General features: G+C 41.9%; 1 protein-coding gene across 5 annotated transcripts in view; it reads right to left on the bottom strand.

Moving 5' to 3' along the window:
• ARHGEF11 (Rho guanine nucleotide exchange factor 11) overlaps positions 1–25,162 on the bottom strand; it is a 277,886-nt gene that overhangs the window by 30,282 nt on the left and 222,442 nt on the right. For all 5 annotated transcript variants that reach the window (XM_073610617.1, XM_073610622.1, XM_073610619.1 and 2 more), the window contains 9 exons: positions 24,360–24,506; positions 18,928–19,007; positions 15,314–15,439; positions 13,065–13,182; positions 9,185–9,363; positions 8,057–8,132; positions 5,880–6,047; positions 4,044–4,131; positions 3,378–3,485 (listed from right to left, as the gene is read on the bottom strand). In XM_073610617.1, coding sequence (XP_073466718.1) covers positions 3,378–3,485; positions 4,044–4,131; positions 5,880–6,047; positions 8,057–8,132; positions 9,185–9,363; positions 13,065–13,182; positions 15,314–15,439; positions 18,928–19,007; positions 24,360–24,506 — 1,090 coding nt within the window. The remainder of the gene's footprint in view (positions 1–3,377; positions 3,486–4,043; positions 4,132–5,879; positions 6,048–8,056; positions 8,133–9,184; positions 9,364–13,064; positions 13,183–15,313; positions 15,440–18,927; positions 19,008–24,359; positions 24,507–25,162) is intronic.

Here is a 25,162-nt window from a genome sequence, read left to right as displayed (position 1 = left end):
TGATCAGCAATTTCTGAAAGCAACCAACTTCTGACAAAGAGCTAGAGGGTTGACTTATGTGATATCTGAACATTATTTAGTAGAATCTGAGAGTCATAAAATGGACCTTATCCAGATTATAGTCCAAGAAGTAATAAAACCAGTCAGGCTTTCCTTGCTGTCCATGATTCCACTTACTTCCAAATGATCACTTCTAATGGTCAGTAGTCCTATACAGTCATGTTAAATAGACACTGTCACCTTGCCCATGGAGGACAAGCCGACAGTGTCTATGGAAAGGGTGTCCCAATGACCTGTTTATACTCATCTTATCTGCATTCCCTCACAAAGAACATCACAATCTCCCCTCCTCCATTCACAGAACACAGTGTATTCGTTGAATAGAAGGCAAGTTTTTTTATGAATGGATAAGGCGCTGAACAAGCCATGCTTCATCTTTAAAGTGAACCTTTCCTGATTTGGACACAAAGTCATCACACCCCGTGCTTGGAAAAAAAGACCTCAAGTGTCCTCTAACACAGAACCAGATAGATTGTCTCCTGCTACTAGCACTCGATTTACAGGTTTATGAGGGTTGAGGAATCGGAATATAAATTACTTACATGCTGGTATAGAATTCCAGATTTATTTCACAAGATGGGCAGAATAATGACTAAGTGGTTAGCACTTCTACCTAGCAGCACTGGGGTAGTCAGTTCAAATCCCAATCATGACACTACACGCACGTGTGTGCATGTTCTCCCTGTGCCTATTTGGGTTTCCTCCGGACACTCCAGTTTCTTTCCACACTCCAAAGAAATGCTGGCAGGTTAACTGCCCCTAGTATGTGTGTGCATGAATGTGAAGTTAGGGACTTTAGATTGTAGGCTTTCTAAGGGCAGGGACTGATGTGAATGTACAATATATGTATGCAAAGTGTTGCACAAATGTATGGTGCTATACAATTACCTATAATAATAATTTTCTCCCAGAGTTCCTCACTCTGTTGGCGATACCCTTCTTCATATCTTTTGGGAATGTCTTCTTAACCAGTTCTGGAACTTAGTGAGGAGGATTTGCTTTACACTATGTGATGTTCCTCTCAGTTTGGACCGCTTCTCATTTTTACTGCATGTCAACCACCTCTCCACCAAGCGATGCAAAAATTAATTGTTAATCCATCTACTTAATGCCGCTACAGCTTGCATTCTGATTCTACGGAAACAATCTCACTTCACACCTTGTCACATGGGTTCACCCGTATCAGTGAGACGATGCAAATGGAAGACCCTATGGCTTTCCTCCACCATCAAGAAGATATATTTTTGAAAACCTGGTAATTCTGGCTAGACTTCCTGATTACAGCTCCCCCCTTATGTCATAATGCTTTTAAGACTTAGTCCTCTACCTCCCCCATGGCTCCATTGGTTCTCCAAAGAATTTTCCCATTACTTGTCTCCCATCCCTCTCCCTAACCCCATTCACACCTCTGCTGCAGGCTACCCCTATCTCCTCGTGTCCGAATCCCCCTTCCATGACCTCTTCCCCATAGCTCACTTTTATTCCCCCTGCTCAAATGCTACACCCCTTTTCTAAAAATCCATCACATTTCCTTTTATTTAAATAATGATCTCTAGGAGGTTGGAGAGACTTAAGCTTACTCCCACCACAAGAATACCGTGTATTCTTTGAACTATGATATTTTTTTTTTAGCTTTGAGGCGGTGAAAAACTACATGAATGATATCATGGATTACTGAAAAGCTGATGGCTATCTTGGCAAATTTCTCTGAATTTGGTGCCCATGGATCTTATACGTCCATCCTTTTAGATTTGATCACCTGCTCCTGGCAACCTAATTTTTTTAGCTATCGAGACCCCTGGGACTTTTTCCATCTTTTTTTCTTCCTCTTCTTATTCCTCTGCTCCTTTTATGTTCCCCCAGTTTTTTTCCATGTCTAGGCAGTTTCCAGCTGGCTTTGCTCTTCCTCAGAGCGGCCTTACCACCTCTTTAGTGCCCGTTGTACACTTGATTATGAATATCTTTCATGATAGGTCTAGACAAGACTGCCTGTTTACTTGATGTACCGTTTTGGGCTTTTTTGGCTACCATCCATATTTTCCATTGTATACTGAGTTAAATCTGTGTAATAAACTTTTTGGTAAAGAACTATTATGATTTTTTTACATCACCCATTGGTTATTATATATGACTCTGTATCAGGTTTTGTTTGTAATTTGTGGAATGTTGACATTTCATTGCCTTTACACAGAGTTCCCCCACCTCTGGAGAGTTTTATAATAAAAATGATAATTAAAAAAAAGTAAACATTTTTACGAGAAAGGTTTCCTGAGAGAAACATTGGAGCTGCCATTGTTGACCTGTAAATATTAGCTGCCAAGTGGTTGTACTGACTGGCCTACAATACTTTGAGTTGCACACCTTGAACAAGTATCTAGATCAGGAAGGTCACATTATAGAAGTCAGAACTCCTTACCTGCATACTTATTCATGGTAGTGACTTAACATTTTAGAGGAAAAGGGTCAACACAACAGCCAAGAAAATTGTATTTGCAAAATGACAAATCAGCAATGGCAGCAAGCATGGCTCTCTTAGAATCAGTTTCCTATAGGATACGGTTTGTTCACTGATAATACCTTTGGAGATGATTTATTTTTCTTACTTTCAATTCTCCTCCCTTTCTCTCTGGCACCTATTAGCATGACATACCCTAGACACCTTTTTGTATATCTGTAGCAAGTACCAGGAGCACCCAACTAGCATCTTGATTCAACTGACATATCTGGGACAATCTCTGTAATACCATATTTAAGATCTACGCAGCAGTCAGAATTCCTTACTTTTATTTCCAAAGGTTAGCAAGCAGTCCCATTTTTTTTTCCTCTCTCTATACCACAAATTAAGGTGTTGGCTATCATTGGCAAATAGTATCCTTCATTGATTGTTGCATTGCATTGTTCTCTTTGGTTCTTAAATCCCTGTGCATACCTTGGTAACAATTTCAATGCATCGTTGCTGATATATAAAACTGAGACACTGTAGTCCCCAATGGGATCTGCCTTTTTTAGTTGCACTGTTTGCACTGTTTTATTGTGCCTTTATTTTCTGTTAATTTCTCTTTATTGTAAAAACTTGAAAAACCAATAAAATTCTTTGTAAAATCAAAGGTTTACAAGCAGGTTGGAAAATCTGCTTTTCTGCATAGAAGAAGGAACAGTTCTTTTAGCATACCTCTACTGCGGTCATTTGTCATATGAGTCGGTCATAAAAAGTCATGGTAGCTTCACCAGCTTTGAGGAGGGTGGACAGATCAGTTTTTTCTGCATTATTATCAAGTAGTTTCCCTCAGGAAGCTAATTTTATGGAGTAAAATTACCCGACAGAGGGCATCCTTGTGTGGAGCAGGCCAGGAGAACACCGTTTGATGGAAGAAGAAGGGTTTTTCATTGCGTTTTTTGTGGCTTCTTCTAGCAGCTCCTTCCACCTAGGAAAAAAACCCAAAAGTAATAAACAATCATCTTTGAATATAACTTACATCTGTCTGACCTGGGCTCCTAGATCCACTTTTGATCTGAAATCCATTTTCCTAGTGGACTCTACGTTTGGGTGGTGCAGGGTCTCCTCTTCTTCTCACCCCTGCCCTTTTTCCCTATTAAGCTTTCCTTCTCTCATCTCTATTTGTATTGGATGACAGTTTTTCCACATTTTAAGGCTTTATGCACACAGATATTCGCTCCAAAGTCCCAAAGCAAAAAATCCTCAGAGCATATGTGCCTCCAGGGAGCCGCAGGTGCCGTGTACAGCTGCCAATACAAGGGAATGGTTGTACATGGCCATACTTGTGTAAGCGCGATCCATTCTGTATCGATGTTTACCCACAAATGCATGCACTGGGTATTTCCCCAAACACCAAAGTAGCAGGGAACAGTGGTCTGTTGCAGACTCTAATTCCACTTGAAAATGAACTATTTCCCCTGATCCCCAGTCAATCTCAGATCAATATCTTCATCTATATCTAGCACTCTTCTACTGCAGAACTTACATATTTTTCTCCGATGATGTCATGGCTATAAGCTCATAGATCTGTGGGCCCAATTCCGATGTGCAGATAATGAAGAATGCCCTCTTGTCTGTAAAATAAAAACAAAAAGGACATATTTTGGGTTATATCACATATTAAAAACCATAGAATACCACATGGAAAAGGAGGTGAATATTGACGTTACTGTCTTACAACTGCAAACCAAGATGCAAAGCTGATTCATATTTAATTGATCACCAGTTAGTACATGTCAACTAAATGTATAAACTAAAAACTATCATAACAATGCTGCTTGATCAATTTAAAAAGTCCCAAGGCAAATAAAATAAACATGTACTTGGTCCATGCAAGGAAAAGCAGCAGGTTAACGTTAATGAATATTTAAGTGGATACTCCAACTATAAATAAAATTATGTTCAGTGATTAAATACCTGATGATATCCCACCAAAATGGTGCTGACACCTTTCATGTGCTCCCATATTAAACATAAATATAAATAAAGTAAAAAGTGCTGTGCTGCTTGAATAGTACAAGACCAGTGCTGGTATAAATAAAATTACATTATTAACCACTTCTGGACCGCCGCACGCCGATATACGTCCTAAGTTTGAAGAGGAATATCGTTGTTATGGCAGCCGCTAGCTGCCATAACCCCGGTATCCTTTTTTTCGGCTGGCGGGCCGGTTTCAGATAATAGTGGTCTCTGCGGCAGATTAGCTGCGAGATCACTTTTATCGGTGGTGGGAGAGGGACCTCCTCCTCCCGCCGCTAACTGTTTTTGTTTTTATTGCATTTTAGTGTAACTATGAGATCTGAGGTCTTTTTGACCCCAGATCTCATATTTCATATTTAAGAGGTCCTGTCATGCTTTTTTTCTATTACAAGGGATGTTTACATTCCTTGTAATAGGAATAAAATTGACACAATTTTTTTTCCAAAGAACAGCGTAAAAATAAAAGGTAAAATAAAAAATTTATCCCGCCGAGCTCGCGTGCAGAAGTGAACGCATACATGAGTAGCACCCACATATGAAAACGGTGTTGGAACCACACATGTGAGGTATTGCCGTAATTGGTAGAGCCAGAGCAATAATTCTAGCCCTAGACCTCCTCTGTAACTCAAAACATGCAACCTGTAGAATTTTTTAAACGTCGCCTATGGAGATTTTTAAGGGTAAAAGTTTGTCTTTCACTCCTCTACAGGCTACCCCTATCTCCTTGTGTCCAATTCCCCCTTCCCTGACCTCTTCCCCATAGCTCACTTTTATTCCCCCTGCTCAAATGCTATACAACACCCCTTTTCTGCCCTTTTCTGTTTTGAAAATCCATCACATTTCCTTTCATTTAAAACAGAGATCTCTAGGAGGTTGGAAAGACCTACGCTTTCTCCCATCACAAGAACACTGTGTATTCTTTGAACTAACTAACTTTACATTTGTCTTATTTTTTAATTTAAAAAAGTGTATTTTTTCCAAAAAAGTGCGCTTGTAAGACCGCTGCCCAAATACGATGTGACAGAAAGTATTGCAACGACCGCCATTTTATTCTCTAGGGTGTTAGAAAAAAAAATGTATAATGTTTGGGGGTTCTAAGTAATTTTCGAGCAAAAAAAACTGTTTTCTAACAACAAATCTCAAAAAGAGGCTCGGTCCTTAAGTGGTTAATAGAAAAGCAAATATACAGTATATAAAAAATTGTGCACCTCTGTGATCTTTAACAGTCCTTATAGTCCATTCACAATAAAGCTTTTGCCAAAATTGGTGATACCACAACTTCAGTGGTGCTATGTTTTTTAAAGAGCCATAAGCTATAGAGTTGCCATCCATCCAATCTTACCTGTGGCTACAGGTCGCACCAGCACAGAGTTCAGCTTGATCACCGGGCTAAACGTCTGTTTGGTATCAGAGGAGACCACTGTGGTTTTACTGTGACATTTAAGCACCAGCTTCTCATCCTGTTTCTGCAGTAGAACCAAGAGATCTTCCAAGAGGAGAACATGGAGGTCTGTAGGAATGAGATAACAAAAACCATGATGTACAAAGAAAAATACAGCAGGTAACCCCTTTTATATTGATACATATTAATGTTTAATATTCTTAAGCTGAACAATGGATTATGGGTGTGGGAGTGGCATGCAGCTCCAATATCAGAATCATTCTGCTCCAACACACATAAAAAAAAAAAAAAGCTAAACTAAATCTTCTAAATTAACCCAACCTTAAAGGCTAAGACCTTTTCCAGCAAATACGTTGTGCAGTCAAGGGGCCCCAGTAGATATGTAAAAAAAAAATCAGCTTTGTAAAATGTTCATGAACTTTGTAATACTTGCAGGCCATTTGGGCCCACCTGGAAGCCTGGCGGAAAAGCTGCCAGTTAGCAATCCCCATGTCCTGCCTTGTTGCTAGGACACAAAAGTCATTGGATCCCAGCATAACAGGGGTAGAAACCAAAACTCCTTCCAGCAAGACAAGACATGGGGGTTGCTAGCTGGGAGTTTTTTGACCAGGCTTCCAGGGGGGAACATATGGCCTACAGATATTACAATTAAAATGTATGGCCATTTACAAAGCTGCACAGTTTTTTTATATCTACTGGGGCCTCTTGACTATGTAGGCTATATTCTGGAAAAGGGGAATTTAGCCTTTAAGATTTCCTGCCCTCCAGTATTTCAAATTCGCAAGATTTCAGTCTTTACTTTGACTATGGTGTTGTCCTTTAGATCTCTGAATTTGAATATCTATAGAGAGCAGATGGTGGTCTTTGAAAATATACGGACATGGAAATGGGGCAATTATATCCCCGGGATTTTAACGGTGCTCGAAATAATAAAAAGTAACTTGAACTACAAAGAATACATGTGTATATATGCAACTCAACAAATTATATAAAAACAATTTTTATTTGGAAAAATACACATAATCACATATAATTAAAAAAGGAGATTCACTTTTTGAAACGGCACATAAGGCCCATCATTTGATAGATACCAATTTGCGACTCAACATGTTTCGTTCAACTTCTTGAGCTTCATCAGGAGTTTATGGCACATAAAAGGTCTCAACAAGCCTGTTTCAAAGACAAAGCACTGTAACTGTAGTGTAACTTCTTACACTAGTCCCTCTGTGACCATTATATGTGGGAGGTACTGGTATTGGAAGACCGGTTCAATGGTGGAAACGTGATATCCTGCGTTCCTATATTCGCAATCAATGTACAGTGCTTTGTCTTTGAAACAGGCTTGTTGAGACCTTTTATGTACCATAAACACCTGATAAAGCTCAAGAAGTTGAGCGAAACATGTTGAGTCGCAAATTGGGATCTATCAAATGATGGGCCTTATGTGCCATTTCAAAAAGTGGATCTCCTTTTTTAATTATATGTGATTATGTGTATTTTTCCAAATAAAAATTGTTTTTATATAATTTGTTGAGTTGCATATATACACATGTATTCTTTGTAGTTCAAGTTACTTTTTATTATTTCGAGCACCGTTAAAATCCCGGGGATATAATTGCCCCATTTCCATGTCCGTATATTTTTTGAGTTTGGGATGTGGTGCTTCAGGGAAAACTGTTCTCTGTCCTCTATATACTAGATTGGTCTTTGAAAATAGCTGCATTGAGTGGTGATCTGTCTATAAGTAGACCCTGTAGACACTGCCAACTGACATTTTTCTAGGTATTATTTCAAATTCGCAAGATTTCACAGTCTTTATTTCAACTATGGTGGTGTCCTTTAAATCTCTAAATTTAGAGATCTATAAAGATGTTTTTCTAGTTATTAAAGGATAAGATATATTACAAAACCTTGTCCCGTGGCTATTATTTGGCCAAAAATGAGCTGTTGCAAGAGACAATGGTTTATTCCTCCATCATATTATTCCATAGGCATACACAAACACAATTAACATGTATGTTTATAGTAGTAGAGGGCTGGCCAGATTTGACTTGCATAGCCGATCATCCTTCTACATCTATGGGCACCTTTAGGACTTTGCAATAAAGATCCTATACCTATAGTCTTATCTTTTGTGATCCTCCAAGTTAAAGAGCCTTCATGGATCATTCTCCTTGTTGTCAAGTCCAGGTTCTGTAAGCAGAAAAGCAGATTGTTATTCTCACCACACATAAAACTTGAATGATACAGGCGGTCATTCAAACCAGAAGAGTTTAGTAGCAAAGGGTAAAGAGAGAATGAAGAAGAGGGGCAGCAATGAAGCATAGAGAGTAGGGATGGGTTCAGGCGTGTTCATATACTAATCCTAACTCACTTGAGCTATCCCACCAGGAAGATTTCACTGCAGACCACCAAAGGCACACCCCGCCCCGCACCCATACATATACAGGGGGTGTGTGTATAAATCTGGCTGCAGGGCTGGGAATGCATCAGCCGACTTCCGAAGTCTGGATCCACCAGCTGCCTTGGACTGATGGCAGTCTCAGCGGCGCCTTACCCCTCCATGGCTCAGCACTCCAGTGAACGTGGAGGAACAGAGCAGGTGAGATGGTGACTGACAGGCAGCAGCTCTTCTCTCGGGGAGGAGCGAGAACCAAGCCATCGGCGGTGTTCGGTGGCTCAGTTCTCAGTGCAGAGACGCCGGGGGGGCAGCTGCAGCACTTACATAAGTAAGTATGAATCCAGTATGAATCTGTTAATGAAACAGATCAATTAAGGTAAAAAACCTTCTGCCTTTAGCACCACTTTAAGGGCCGAAATATAAACATCTTCTGCACCACTACAATACGGTACAAAGGTGTTCCTTTCAATATAAGGTAGACACAAAGAAGAAAGAAGCCAAGAAAAATTGCATTATTGGTAATATTCTACAAATGACTCTTCACAAGGTCACAAATCAAAAAAAATACAGAATATAGAAGATGAACCCCCTTGTCGCCCACGTAATGCAAACGAGGGCGAGGGTGGGCTGTAACACCCACACATTGCACATTTGTGTCCATAGATGACTGAGGTTTCTGGGCTTAATATGCATTCACTACACTCCCCTAGCACAGTGACCGAGCTGTCAGACAGTTCATGATCTCTCATTATGATCGGGTGCCCCTCCGGGTGTAGAGACCCAATTAAAGGGGCATCAGGGCTAGGTGAGAAGGGGTGAGAAGACACTGTGCCCTTTCGCTCACCTTAAACTCTGCTGCCAGCGGATTACTGGTCCTCTCCAGGGATGTGGTGTCCAGACGTTTCTGGTATTCCGCCAGTCGATATCCATTCTCCCTCTGCTTCACTGACTCATTCACATATTTCAGGATATCCCGACATCGATCCCGGCAACGGCAAAGCTTCTCGTATTCCAGTGAGCTGGCTGCAAGACATGGTGCTAATGTGTTAAAATGTATGTAAACCCAAAAATGAACTCCTATTAATGCACCACATTCTCACTATGTTATGGAGAGATGTTCTGTTGCAATGTCCTAGGGCAACAACATAGCTACTCCATAAATACAGTATGGCGATTGTTCATTATAACCCTAGAAGAGGAAGTGGGTTACTGGCAGGATCACCAGATGAAAATAAACAGGAGTCTAGACAAAGGAAACTAATGCAGGCCCCACTGGCTGTAGTCTCTGGGAGTATGTGTAAATCTGACAAGCCAACTGTCAGCTGCCAGATTGAAGCAATCTGGTGGCTATGCAACTGGCCTAATTCTTTCACCCCCCCCCCCCCCCCTCCCCAATTAGTGTCAGTCCCACCTCCCCTTCCATGCTCCCTCTCCCATTATTCCTAGGCTACAAGCGCTGATCATCGGCCCCAGGACTGGCATGTCAGGAGCCGTCAGATACAGAGGATGGGTAGACAGATGTTCACTGATCTTTCCCTCCTGCTAGTGACCCGGAAGAGATGTGAAAAATGTCACTTTTGGGTCCTGATGTCACTTTCTCCAGCCAGTATGCTAATGGAGCTTGATTTAGGCTCCATTAGCTTCAATGCAGGGCAGGAGAGACATCAGGGGTCATATAGACTCCTGATGTGTCATTAAAGACAACATGTCACCAAAAAAATCATCACAAAGGGGACTTGTAGAGAAAAATACAGTTTAAAAAAGTGTAAAAAATATAAGTTACACCCAGACACTTAAACCCACCCTCCGAAAAAATAATAATTTTGGAGTCCACCACATAGATGCCAGAACGAATGTAAATGCATACATTAGGGACACCTACGCAAGACAGTATCTATTGCAAAACACAAGTTACATACACGCCAGAATGAGAGCGATACCTCTAGACTCCTTGTTCATGGTTAAATCTAAATTGATGACTTGTAGGGGCTCTTAAGTGTCCTCAATGGAAAATATACGGTATTGAAGTTTGTTGCTGTTTCAAGGGCACATGTGATTTTAAGGCTGGACATGTTGGGTATCTATCTATTCAGCGCAACCTCATCTTTTTATATTTTACAAAAAATGGGTAACATATTGTGCTTGTGTGACCGAAAACTAACTTTAATGTATACTTTACTGCAAGTTTGATTCATAAACCATTGCACTAATAATAAGTTAAATAAATTAGTGACTCCAGCAGTTATTCTGTTCACATGGCCAGAGAAAGCTTTTGGTTTTTGAAAATGAGACAGTTTAAAGAACTATTTATGTTTTTTCTTTCCGTTTACCTAACTGAACTGAATGCTGCTATTTGTAATACATAAAGGAAACAAAAATAAAATAGATAAAGTGGAGAAAATAAAAAATCATACATTTCCATAAAATGTACATCTTTTTTTCAATTATCAAATGGGCCCAAGGCCAGGACAAGGGGTGGGCAAGAAGGCCAGCTGCCCAGGGTTCAGTCAAGATCAATGGCTGACAACCAGCAGGTGGCAGACTCATGTCTGCTCTAACAGCTACTGATGTCACATGCCGTACAACATGCCCACTCTCAACCCCATATGCCCTCAGCTGACAAGAAAAACAACCATGCATGTGCAACTACTTGGCAAACAATTAGCTAACCATGTAGTAAGCACTCCATGGCAACCAAGCAACAGAGGGCAGAGAATGATCGCAGGGCGGTGCATACTATCTATGGCATATATTAGAAGCAGGGAACGAGACACAGTTACGCTCCCTAGCCCCGGACATTGAACTAACCTGTCCCGACACTGTATGGGCCACCTGTATATGTGACTAAAAAAAAAAAAAAAAGAAGGCCTGCCCATAGAAACCTGATTCTAACTTTCATGCACCTAATGCAGATTACAGAAAGAGGGCTAGAATCTCATTGTTTGCAATTCGCAGTACAGGCAGTTCTTTCATACATGGGACCCTATAAATGGTAACATTTTTAAAGAGAGCAGAACAAGGCTTTCACTATTTCAAAGTCTCTAACAATAGGAGTTTTTAGTTTTTGATTTAGAGCCCTTTCACAATGGGGCGGGCGTCGGCGGTAAAGCGCCGCTATTGTAAGCGGCGCTTTACCGTCGGTATGCGGCCGCTAGCGGGGCGGTTTTACCCCCCGGCGGTTTTACCTCTGCAGAGGCACTTTGCCGGCGGTATAGCCGCGCCGTCCCATTGATTTCAATGGGCAGGAGCGGTGAAGGAGCGGTATATACTCCGCTCCTTCACCGCTCCGAAGATGCTGCTAGCAGGACTTTTTTTTACCGTCCTGCCAGCGCATCGCTCCACTGTGAAAGCCCTCAGGGCTTTCACACTGGAATGAAAGTAGCGGCACTTTCGGGTCGGTTTGCAGGCGCTATTATTAGCGCAATAGCGCCTGCAAACCGCCCCAGTGTGAAAGGGCTCTTACAGAAACTATAAAAGATGAGGTTGTTTTGAGTAAATAGATATCCAACATGTCCAGCCTTAAAACATAGTTGAAGAAACAACACGTGAGGGATGAATATTTAGTTAGGGGGTCAGTAGTAGATTAAAAATGGAGAAAAAAGTTTACATGAGATCTCTCTAGTACAAGGCACAGTACATTGGGCTGGCATAATATGGGCGACATGAATCCACACAGTGGCCACTGATGGGTGAGCATGGAAGATTAAGGAGGTGTCCATGAAGATTATGTTGGTATAATAAAGAGAACAAAGTGTAAATGGGTATTGACTCAAGTGAAAGGGAGAGTTGGGGGAAAGATAGAAAAGGACACCACAGGAAATGAAGGGAAAGGGCAGGACGGAGGGGGGAGAGTAACCTAAAAGGTAAAAATGGGAGAAAGAGAACAGTGTGTGAGGAACAGAAGGAGATGGGTAATTAAAAAAAAATGTGGGAAGATAAGGGGAGAGTTCAGTAGGGAACAGCTAGTTTGGGTGGAAGACAGATCTGGACTGGTGCTCCGATGATGGGGGACCATCCCCTGAAGGGCATCAACTGGTTTTATGATATTCATTTGAACCAGAGGTGTTCCATCCTATTCCTTGGCTTAGGTACAACGCTGTTAAATATTTGGCTTTTGTCAGTATGTACTCTTTTTACCTTTTAATAAAATTCTGTGGATAATGCACTAGGCGTTTGCGCCCTTTGTTCCTTTTTGGCTGGACTGGCACCGCTGGAGGCTGCCTGGTGGCAAGTCTCTATGTGAAGGGTATAGAGGGATACCATTGTACACCATTGTAGGTGATAGACTCCATTTGGGTTAAGGGCTGCTACCTTTCAGGTAAAAACAATGGGACCATTACTGCAAGAACACTTGGGTAATTGAAGAGGAGCACCCAGTGTCCAGAAAGACGCCTCGTGATTTAGTATATGCATTTAATGCAGATAGAAAAATACAAGTACAGCCACTGTGTTTCAGGGGAATTGCCTCCCCTTCTTCAAGGCTGTATATCTTAGAGAATGGCTAGGCTCAGAAAAGGTTAAATAAATTAGATCAGGAATTTTTGCAGCATGCCGGCATGTTGTGGATCAACAACTAGGGAATAGCTGAATAAGTAAATAAGATAGATCCAACAGAATCATATTAGTCTTGAATGAGCTCCTCAAATTCCAGGTAATAACAATTTTGAAGAGAACCTGTCACACAACTTCTGCCAATAACAATTACCCCTAATGAATAATCTCACCATCCGTGTGTTTGATGATGTTCTCCAGTAGCAGTGGGTATTTGGTCAATCGCTGCATTTCCGACACTATTAAATCCTTAAGCTGTAGCCTCCGACATTGGGGACTGCTCTCTGCCTCCTATCATTAACACAAGAAAAGACAAGAACATAGTGAATAAAAATTGAAATTCGAAAGGATAAAATGCAGGCCAATCGGGGGAATTCAAATAAACACTACTGACAGTTGTCTGGCGCTACAGACTTTTTAAAATGTCCTGCGCCAGAATAAAAAGTCTTTATGACCCCTTTGGGTAACTTTACCGACACATGCGGCAGATTCAAGTAATTCTTAATATTAATGAACCAAATTCAAAAGTAATTACCTTGAGTTTGTAGATAAGGACACTGAAGGTAATTAACACCTACTCTAAGGCCCCTTTCACACTGGGGCGGTTTGCAGGCGTTATTGCGCTAAAAATACCGCCTGCAAACCGCCCCTAAACAGCCTCCGCTGTTTGTTCAGTGTGAAAGCCCGAGGGCTTTCACACTGAAGTGGTGCGCTGGCAGGACGGTAAAAAAAGTCCTGCGAGCCGCATCTTTGGAGCGGTGAAGGAGCGGTGTGTTCACCGCTCCTAAACCGCTCCTGCCCATTGAAATTAATGGGACAGCGCGGCTATACCGCGGCTATAGCCTCGCTGTACGAGCGGGTTTAACTCTTTTTCGGCCGCCAGTGGGGGGTTAAAACCGCACCGCTAGTGGCCGAATACAGCCGCAAAAACGACGGTAAAACAGCACTAAAAATAGCGCTGTTTTACCGCCGACGCCCCCACCACCCCAGTGTGAAAGGGGCCTAAGTCTGCGTACAGAGGCAGGCAAAGTGCCTGTCACTGTACTCAGTGTAGCTAAACAACATATTTAACACCGTTACCCTCTCCCTGCCACTGGCTGTACAGAACTTCCTAAGGACCCCCTAGCAACCAGTGAAGCTTTAAGACCCCTTTCACACTGAGCCACGGGCTGCGTTAGCGGTAAAGTGCTGCTAGTTTTAGTGGCGCTTTACCCGTCGTTTTAGTGGCACTATTCGGCCGATTGCGGGGTGCTTTAAGTGGCCAAAGAAAGGGTCAAATGCGCCCGTGTAGTGTCGCTTCAGAAGCGCTTTGCAGGTGCTTCGGCAGCGGTGCCCATTCATTTCAATGAGCAGGGGCGGTGGAGGAGCAGTGTATACATCGCTCCTCCACTGCTCCGAACATGCTGCTTGCAGGACATTTTCTAACGTCCTGCAAGCGCACCGCTCCAGTGTGAAAGCACTTCGGCTCTCACACTGGGGCTGCAGGGAGGCGTTTTTCAGTCGCTTTACAGGTGCTATTTTTTAGCCCTTTAGTACCTAAAAAATGCCTCAGCGTAAAAGGGGTCTAAAGGATTAGTTCTCCTTTGCAAAAAAAAATTAAGCATTGCAGATTGTGGGTGCAATGCAGGGCTCTTGCAGACTGTCAGTGTACCTCATACAGGCAGGAAGTTACAATCTGACAGGACTACTCAAACTACTAGAGTGTTTAACAGCACCCTGGTAGTTTATTGAGAACTACAAGTCAACAGCCGCAAAGGTTGTTGGTACATGCAGTTTCCTTTCACAGAACAGGGAGAAGATCCCCCCCACTCGCCATCAAGATGGGGGATCAGGGGCAGATGCATCTCTAACAAGTTACACCCTGAATATGGGTGTAACATGTTACAAAAGGTGAACTTATCCTTTAAATGGGTGGATCCTGATGGGAAAGCTGAGACATTAGTTCCCCATCAAGTCCACTCTCGCCTTGTAATTGACAGCAAGCAAAGGGCGGATTCTAAAGCCAATAGTCGGCTATCTATTGGCGAACGATCCACCCACTGTCAATCAAACATGGAGCAAACCTGATGGGGAACTTAGGTCTATGACTCCCCATCAGGCTCTGCCCCCAGGTACAAATCTCACTGACAGCAGTGGGGACGAAGCCCAGTTGCAATGAGGACAGAGTGTACATATAGAAGCTTCAGTCTCAGTGTTCCTCCACATACAGTGCCTGCCCCAGATTCATGCACCTGTCTACAACGGTACATGAATCTATCCCCCACACAACATTTGTCATGTGGAGGCACATCAGAATTCTAAAGAGTGTCTTAGATCTTTAACTATTTCCCTAAATGTTGTTAAAAGACACAAGAATGAGAAAACAAGTAATGAAAAAAATGAAGACAAGAAGAGAATAAGACGTGACTAAGTAGGACATCACCTGCATAAAGAGATTAAACCGCGCTTCTTTCCTCTTTTTGGTTTTGATCAGGTCAAGTGCAATGGTTTGGCAAGAACAAAACTTGGCTGTTTCTTCACGAACTTCCTCTCCAGGGGATCCATCGAACTATAGAAAGTAAAAATAATGATGAGGCTTGATCATGAGCTTGCTCACAACTTACACACGTGAGGACCTTCATATGGGGAGACTAAATTGTGAGGTTTGGCCAAGCATGTCAAGTTCCTCAAAATTTTTAACACTTTTCAAGGCAAAAATAAAGAGCAATTGTCTGTATATTTATCTTGGAGCACAGTACAGGACAAGGGCAAAGGTTTCATAAACCTTAAGGTCAATGAATACTTTGCCTGTGTTCCGTACTATACAATCATATATATCTATATATCTATATCTATATATATATATATATATATATATATATATATATATATATATATATAGATATAGATATATATCTATATATATTTATTTTTTTTTTTTATAGATTTATTTATTTTTTTGGCAACATTACAAATCATATAGTATCCTGTGCTCATATGGCTGTACAGATCCTAACTCAATTGATGCTAGATATTACTCATAGAGCTTCTCCTCTGTGAGTAAGACTGAGAGTTCCAGGTCCCATAAAGTAAAAGGATCCTGTCATTCACTCACCATGTCCTCCTCCCTCATCCATTTACAAAAGGCTTGTATTCCTTTCAGAGAATGCAAGGCATTCTATGAATTGAAAAGGGAAGGTCAAGGCACGAATATCCCCTTGTCCATTCACAGAACACCTTAAATTCTGTGAAACAAGACAAGGCTTTTTGTAAGTGGACAACTGGAGAGTAAGGGGAGAGTCAATGACTGTATGAAAGACTGAACTCTCAGTTGCAAAGCTGGGAAAAGAGCACTGTGAGTAATATCCAGCATCAATGAAGATAGGATTTGCACAATAAACAGCAGCCATCTGACATGGGATACTCATTAAAGTGGTTCTAAAGCCTTAAAGTGTTACTAAACCCACAACAGTAAATTCTGTCTATATATGCAGTAAAAATGCTTGTTATAATCTCAATGTATGTAAAACCTAAGGGGTTAATCCTTTGCAGGCTGTTTGATCCTATATGCACAGATCCTCCCCTTCTTGCACTGCCCCCAAAACAGGCCAGGATAAGACAGAGTAAATGGAGTCACTCTGCACATGCTCAGTTTGGTGTGTATTGCTAGAGAGCTTTTTTTTTCCTTCTTGGGAGAGTGCAAGTGATCAGCAAAGGTCCAATCAGCACTGTCCAGATAGAGGTTCAGGGGTCCTGTATCCTGATAGGACAGCCAGTGCAGTATGAAAACTCCTCCTACAAGCTTTAACCAGGCACTGATAGAAGTCACAAGACTGCTATATACTGCTGATGAGAAAAGGTATTTAGCTGTTTATATTTACTAAAATGATTGCATTTCCATGTTCTGTGTACTGTGGGAGTCTAGATATAGTAAATGCAGGGTCCTGGGTTTAGTAACATTTTAAGGTTTTTCACCATTATGCATTCTATGCATAATGGTGAATAACCCTCTCTGTTGCAGCTGCTGTCAATCAAATGCTTTGACACGGGAGCAGGGGGCGGGGCACCGGGACTCAGAGTGAACACCACGGGTGCCCCCATGGAAAGCAGCTTTCCGTGGGGGCGCTCGCCAAAGAGGAGGGACTTGGAGCATCGGCAGGGGACCCCAGTAAAGGAGGATCAAGGCTGCTTTGTGCAAAACCACTGCACAGAGCAGGTAAGTAGCACATGCTTGTTACTTTAATAAAAACATTTTACAACCACTTTGGTGGAGATAACTTATAGGACTTGGGCTGTACCCAAAAATAGAGACTATCTAAAGCCATAAATATATTTTAACTTTGTATAGAGTAGGGAGTGATTAAAATTCATGCTACCCATCTTATTTGGAACGGACACTTCTACCTCTTTGGTTCCTCATCTTCCACCCATCACTTCCTCTCAGAAAGCTTACACACACATCCCCCATCCCTATCACTGAAACAGGACTACATGTCCCATGATTCATGGAGTGTGATTTTCCAACTCGTATGCATGCTTAGAATATCTCAGAGTTTATGTCCGTCAAAATGAAATGACGGAAAGGAGGGTTTTGCAAATGTTTTATTCAAGTCCTGCCTCTCTGTGTCACCAGACAGAGTGGCAGGGTGCAACAGCCTAGTCCCAGGGGAAAGCGCACATGCCGCAGTGGTTCCATAGGTACTTGGCTGGTAATATGAGGCACCAAAGGCTGTGAAAGAAATCAACTATCCCTTGCATGAAGGAAAAGAGTAGACATATAATGAATGTCCACCACACTGCAAATTTAAACTATTTTTTTTTTTTTTTGGATAGAGTGGGGAGGGATTAGAACACCTGTCAGTTTTTATTGCTGTCTGTGCCCCCGTTAGGGAGATTCATCCTCTCTATTTGTCCTGTTTACTGTTGTCATTGACAGCGAAAGTAAAAGAAATATCCCACATTTTGGGTTGACATCAAAACAGAGAGGATCTTCCAATGGGGACGCTAGTTCTGGTGACCCTGGTGGTCACACGCCTCACTTCATTAGTCTCACTTCCTGTTTTGGCTATGGGATAGGAAGTGAAGGGAATTCTCCCAATGGGACACAGATGGAAAAAAACAAACTGGACAGGTGTTATAATTCTCCCCTACTCTATCCAAAATGAAAAAAAAAAAAACAACATGGAAAATTGTATCACATACTTGCCGTAATTTTCAGTTTTTCTGGCACCAATCTATGGCAGCATACGCGTGGTAGTTTGCTGCCATGTTGGTGCCAGGAAAACAGAAAATTTGATCAAATACACACTGTAATTTTATTTTCCTGGCACCAGTCTATGGTAGCATACTACCAGAAACATGCTGCCATGTTGACGCCAGGGAAAAGCTTTGCCTTTACTAACACTAATGCCCTGTACACATGATCAGACATTCCAACAACAAAATCCATGGATTTTTTCCGATGGATGTTGGCTCAAACTTGTCTTGCATACACACGGTCGCACAAAGTTGTCGGAAAATCCAATCTTTCTGAACGCGGTGGCGTAAAACACGTACGTCGGGACTATAAACGGGGCAGTAGCCAATAGCTTTTGTCTCTTAATTTATTCTGAGCATGCATAGCACTGTGTGCGTCGGATTTGTGTACACACAATCGGAATTTAACCGATCGGATTTTGTTGTCGGAAAATTTTATAGCCTGCTCTCAAACTTTGTGTGTCAGAAATTCCAACGGAAAAAGTCAGATGGAGCCCACACACAATCAGAATTTCCCACAACACAATCCGATCGCACTTTTTCCGCCGGAAAATCCGACCGTGTGTACAGGGCATAATCCATGGATTTTGTTGTCGGAATGTCCGATCGATGTCCGATCGTGTGTACAGGGTATTAGTGTATCTATATATTGACTTTTTTCATGTAGATTTAGGAACACTTTATATGTGCTTTTTTCGGACCCCACCGAACCCTAGCTAACATGAGGCATGCTAAATTAATTTTCCATTCAACCTGAGCAAACAGAAAAAAAAAAAAATGACCTAGTTTCTCCAGCCTTACCCGAAACAACATGAGATCACCGATCTCCTTGACGACAGGTCCTTCTTCCCTCACCCGTTTCATGACTTCTGCCAGAGAATCTGAGAGAGAAAACAGAACGCCGTATAAAAACTTACAGCACCTTGTTACTTATGTCAAAATCATCCAAACAGCCATATATGGTCAGATGGGAACAAAATTTAAATCTGGACATGGAACTGGATAAATGGTATAAGCTGGTGGGCCATGCATCCAAGTCAAACTATAAGTTTTACTCAGAGAATACATGGTCCCATCTAGATTGGTCTCTGGAGCCTCGTCATTATGTTTCAGGGGTTATGGACAAGAAGGCTCGTTCCTTCTGATGGGTGTGCTCAAAAGTGCAAAGATTTTGCATAGAGGCTCATAACTTAATTTATACTTTGACAGGGACGAACCTCATAAAAACCAAACAACAGGCCCTCTTGGGCCACTCTGTGCTAGAGGCTCCTAGGGTTACAAGACGACTAATTGCATTTGTTTTCATAGCTGCAAGAATTGCTATAGCCAGGTCTTGGAAGTCTTCTATAGTCCTGTTTGACTTGATTAAGGCTAAATTATCCTGGATAATGAATAATGAAAGGCTTTTGGCTATCTTGAATGATAAAATGACAGCGTTGGAAAACACATGTGACTCATGGATCAAATATCTCTCGGGGAACACCCAGTGCCCATTTTGGGTCACAAGGTGTGGTTGCACAGTCACTTTTCGTTTCCTTTTTCTTTCCTTTTTTTCGTTCCTTTTCCTACCTGCAGTTAAATGTCTTTGTCTGCATTGAAATTTATAGGGCTTTTTGGCCAGTGATCGGTACGATATTAAATATTTGTTTACCTATTCCCTGTATTGTTTTGTGGGTGTACCTAATGTGTACTCTATAATGTTGGACATCAGTTTTTACCTTTGCTCTGTTATGGTAATATCCACTGCCATGTTTAAATTAGCGTTTGTAATTGTGTTACACATCTTTGCAAAAGAACAAAAATGATTGAAAATGAAAAAAACAACACATTTCTTAAAAAAAAATTACAATTTCATTTTTCATGTTATCAACAAGAATTGTGGTTTATGCCCTATAGGTAAAATAAAAGGTTAACAGCCACCTTAATGAAAACTTGCATATTGGGAAAGAGGTCATTGGCATGATCTCCTGAAAAAGCTAGCTGAATGGCTGTCCCTGGCTTCACAGAGCCCATCAAGTAGGCCGAAAATATAGAGAGATGGGCACTAGTACTGACAAGATCCAGCTAGCAGAGTAAATGCAGTGATAGAAACGACAATCGGCATGCAACCATAGCACAGGAGATTGCCATAGAGACATATCAACAAAGCCCTGTATAAAATCTGGCAATACGTCACGGTACTCCAGAACCTCTAATGAAGCCACGTGATGGTGGTGTAACGTGTAGGGGAGATGCTGATGAGCATAAGCATGTAACAAAAGGAACTCTGGGGGAAGGGAGTCATCTCGGCAAATACAGTAAGCAGAACCCATTCATGTCTTAAGCCGGCCATAAACAGGTCAAATCTTGGCTGGTTCAGCAGGAACTGGCAGGATTCAAACCGGGTACGGGCAGGCTGAAGGGACCCAAGTTGATTGAGCGATCAACTTGGGTACCACCAACCTGTCGGATTTTACATGCGATTATTGCTAGCAGCTGTTATAGCCGCTAGCCATAATCACTGCGTTCTCCCATCAGGGACGGCTCCCCCCGGGAGAACACAATGGCTCAGACTGTGTTGATGGGTAAATTGAGCGATTTTCTTCTCTACAATCCATGGCTGCAGGAAAGAAAATTGTTATTCTGCTGTTGTCTTTGGTTGGCTTTAATGGGATAGTGCGGACCTTTGCAGAATAAAGAGAATGCAGTATGTGACATCCATCCACACCTTAAGCCCAATACAAGCCTGAACTCTGTAGTGCATCAGATCAGTGCACAATACCATGTGAGTGTTTTTATGATGTAATAAATATACATGTAGAAACATGATGATGAGATATAGTGGTTTACATTTTTTTTGTTTTGAGTTCCGTTGAAGTATATATATATATATACATACATATACAAACACACACAGTATATACCAAGTAACATTATACTGATCAGTTGATCAGTGGAGCTGTATGGGTGTATGAAGTAAAAATATGGATCCATCTGGGCTTTAACACCAATCCAGGCTACAATACCCCCTTAAAGGGGAAGGCGCATCCTGACGTAGTTTTTATAGTCAAAACACCAGTTGAGCAGATTGTGGTGAAGGTGTGTTGAACAAGGGGTGATTCACAGAAGATGATTGGTGTGGAGCAGAAGATTAAGACGAGATATCTTTCAATAAAGAAGATTTATTAATGATGGTTTTAATGATGAATTTGGGTTAGGGCTGGGAGATTTTTCCAAAAAAAAAAAATCTGAGATTTTCTTAAAAAAAACTCGATTCACGATTCGAATCGAGTTTTTTTTTTTTTTTTTTTGGAAACCGCGCCGGTCCTGAGGAGCTGCGGGCAGGAGTTTTTAGGCGAGGCCGCGGCTTCGGCCTAGTCCACGGCGTCTGGCCTCGCGAACTAGGCCGAAGCCTCGGCCTCACCTAAAAACTCCTGCCTGCAGCTCCTCAGGACCGGCGTGGTGTCAGCGCCAGTCCTGGGGAGCTGCATGCAGGAGTTTTTAGGCAAGGCCGCGGCTTTGGCCAAGTCCGTGGCGTCCGGCCTCGTGGATTAGGCCGAAGCCACAGACTCGCCTAAAAACTCCTGCCCGCAGCTCCTCAGAAACGGCGCGGTAAAGAAAAAAATCTAAAGAAATCGATTTGCTTAAATTTTGAATCGACTTGACCTCTCAACTCGATTCAAGATTTAAATCGATTTTTTCCCCAGCCCTAATTTGGGTATATATAAACATTGCAGCAAGGTATTTTGAGATTTGCAGGAATATCCCCCCGGATTGACAGACAGCAGGAAAAACCTGAAAAGCAGGTGTAACCCATCCTTGCTCTATTAAAAAAAAAATAAGGCTTTGGCTGCAGCTGGTCTTTAAATTGGCAAGGCAAATCATGGCTTATTGGCTGTGTTTGAAATACAAGATATGATTTTCTCGGCTGCATAATTAACGGTCTTAAGAATGGAAATCAGGTTGGCTTTGCTGCAGAGTGGGAAGCATGCCAGTAGCAACTGCTACAAGATAACAGAACAGCGTAGAGGAGATGGCTGTGAAACCAAGACTGGTTATATGTTGCAGACTCAATTGGTAATCAAGTCCTACTTATGCCAAGCAAACGTGTTCAAACCACAGTCAGAAGACGAATATTTGAGTCATAAGGCTAAGAAATTTTTTATCTGTAAAGCTGGCCAAAGATGGTTCGAATCTCGTCCGGTTCAGCAGGGCCTGGCCGAGATTCAAACCATGTATGAGCAGGCTGATTGTACCCAGGTTGATCGATCAACTAACTTTGGTACAACCAGCCTTTTGGCTTTTTCATGCAATTATTGCCAGCGGCTGTAGCCACTAGCAATAATCACTGTGTGTTCTCTCGGCTGGGATGACTCCCCCTGCCCCCTCACCGTGAGAACACAATAGCTCCACGGGAGGGATTTCTCCATCAACACCCATGGTTGCAGGAAAGAAAATCGCGCCATCTATGGCCAGCTTAAGGGATGTATCAGTAATCCCACTGGACTCAAAAAGAATCCTATTCCTTACATACAATCAATCTATGGCCAAAACTTTTTGGAAACATAATTTTTGAGTTCATGTGTTTCCACCAAAGAGTACTGTTAATGCCACAGCATGCAAAAACATTTTAGACAATTATGCTCTTCCAGCCTTGTGAAAACAGTTTGAAGGCCCTTTTCTGTTCTAGTGTGACTGTGCCCTGTGCACAAATCCAACTCAATGAAGACATGGCTTGACCAGTCTGGTGTGGAGGAACTTGAGTGACCTGCATGAAACCCTGACCACAACCATTACTGAATACCTTTGAGATCAATTGGAATACCGATTGTGAGACAGGTCTACTCATCCAACTTCAGCACCTCACAAAAGCTCATTTGGCTGAATGGGCACAAATTCATGCAAGTACACTCCAAATTCCTGTGTAAAGCCTTCCCCAAAAGAGTTGAGGTTGTTATAAGTGCTATTTTGTGTTAGGACTCATTCACACCAGCCCCGTTGGGCTGTGCTGAGCAGCGTTTCCCAACACAAAATAGGCAATTGGCCTTATGTCCTATATTTCAGTTCACACTAGCATATTTCACTTATGTGCACTAAAAAAGTAGGAAATGCTGCATTTTTTGAAGCACTTTGTCATGTGCTACAACCCATTGCTATGTGCTGCTGGGCATAGAGTTAGATAAACTATCAGGGGGGAGCCTGTAAAGCATTGCACCAGCAATCAGTAGTTCGCTGGTGCCATGCAGGTCTCCTGCAGACCTGTCAGTGTATCTGTGTGCTTGTACATCCCGTATGGGCAAGCAGATACAGTGACAGGAAGAATCAATGAACTACCATGGCACTCCACAGTGCCGTGGTAGTTCACGGAGAACTGCAAGCCGACATCCGCAAAGGATACTTCTCCTTTAATAAAGGCACCAAATCGCATATTCCTGGAGGGTGACTTGTTAAATCAGATGACAGTCTGACTATCTGGGGCTGCTGCATTGGTTGTGGCTTCGTCCTCCTTCCTCTATGGTCCAGTCTTTTGATGCCAGTTTCCTTGCCATGGGTAGGGAAGGAGTTGAAATTGTCCCTGCTATAGATGCCTAGTTGGTGACTTGGAGAGCTAAAGATGTCAAATGCTCTTCTCTGCTTTTATTATTGAGATACTCCTATTTGCCCCTGAAGGAGCAGCGGTTGGCTGAGAAACGCATCGGGGCTTGAAGCTCTCAAGTATTGCAACAATATGAGGACACCTAGTGCTTTTCTACATATGGATCATGTATGGACTCTTTCGAGGGTCAAAGTGCTGTATTAACTATTGCAAATTATCAATCAGAGGAAGAATATGAAACAACGTTTTGTATGGTTTTAATGATAATTTTTGATTTATAAATTTTGCAGATTTTAATTTTCGTAATTGTGCGTTTGCTGCTTATAACTTTCTGGTGCCTTGAAAGTCCCTTTTAGCTTATGGAACTTTTTGGATCCTAATTTTTGGATGTATGTATATGGGATGTGGCACGGTATAATTTTTTTCCCCAAGATATGGCCATTTTGCCTTTAATAGAGTAAAAAAAATAACCCTGCAATGCATTGTACAACGCGCTACCGGTGCACTTTATGCAAAACTTAACATGCATTGCTGGTGTAAATGGGTTCTAATGCCTACGGTTTTGGCACTGGGGATCCAACAAGGTCAAACAGACGTGATGGTTAGTCGTCCATCTATATGGATCATTAACTATATACATTCTTTTCTGCTCACTTACTGTGAATTTCAATGAGCTCAGGAAGATTGGGGAAGACCAGCGACAGTTCTTCTGTAGACAGGAGATTATCTTTGCGCATCCTCTGGTAGAAAATATGATCCAGAACGCGAAGGACACGCAGGTGAGAAGCCTCCGTCATAAACAGTTCTAATCAAAAGATCAAAAGTTTAAAAACAAACTTAAACTGCTGGTGACATAGTAGCCATATGTAAAGTACAGTTGTTACTAAGGTAGACCCAGTAATATAATAATTATAAAGATTTTATCTTAAATACTTCATTTTTTTTATTCAAATGTACATTTTAATTAATATTCTGAAATGTACCTTCCTCATATACTGTAGGTACAAACCCATGAATACCTAAACTGTTTTGCCATGCTATACATCATGCTAGGAATTCCCTGCGTTAATTCAATACTTTCAAAGGGTTAGTTCACCTTTTACAAAATATTTGCCTATGCAGGTAGGAGGCATCCATAGATAAAAACAAACTGTGCAGCTTTTGTGAATGCCCTTGCTATATAGGTGTGGGCCATTTACTTACCTCCCGAAGTCTGGCCTAGAAACTCCAAGAGATGGCATTCCCCCCATCCTGCCTTGTTGCGAAGATCAAAATAGGAAAAGCCAGAAACTCCATGTCCATATCCAAATGTAAACGTTTATTGGTACATGTAAAAAGATACAAGGGCTGATGCATTTTGGCACGCTGCCTTGCTCACAGCTCGGTGCTGTGACCAAGGCAGTGTGCTGAAACGCGTCAGCCCTTGTATCTTCTTCTACATGTACCAATAAACGTTTACAT

This window comes from Aquarana catesbeiana, linkage group LG13, assembly GCF_042186555.1.
Source record: "Aquarana catesbeiana isolate 2022-GZ linkage group LG13, ASM4218655v1, whole genome shotgun sequence".
NCBI lineage: Eukaryota > Metazoa > Chordata > Amphibia > Anura > Ranidae > Aquarana > Aquarana catesbeiana.
Note: the sequence above shows the minus strand (reverse complement) of the source record. Positions and strands in the feature narration are given on the sequence as shown.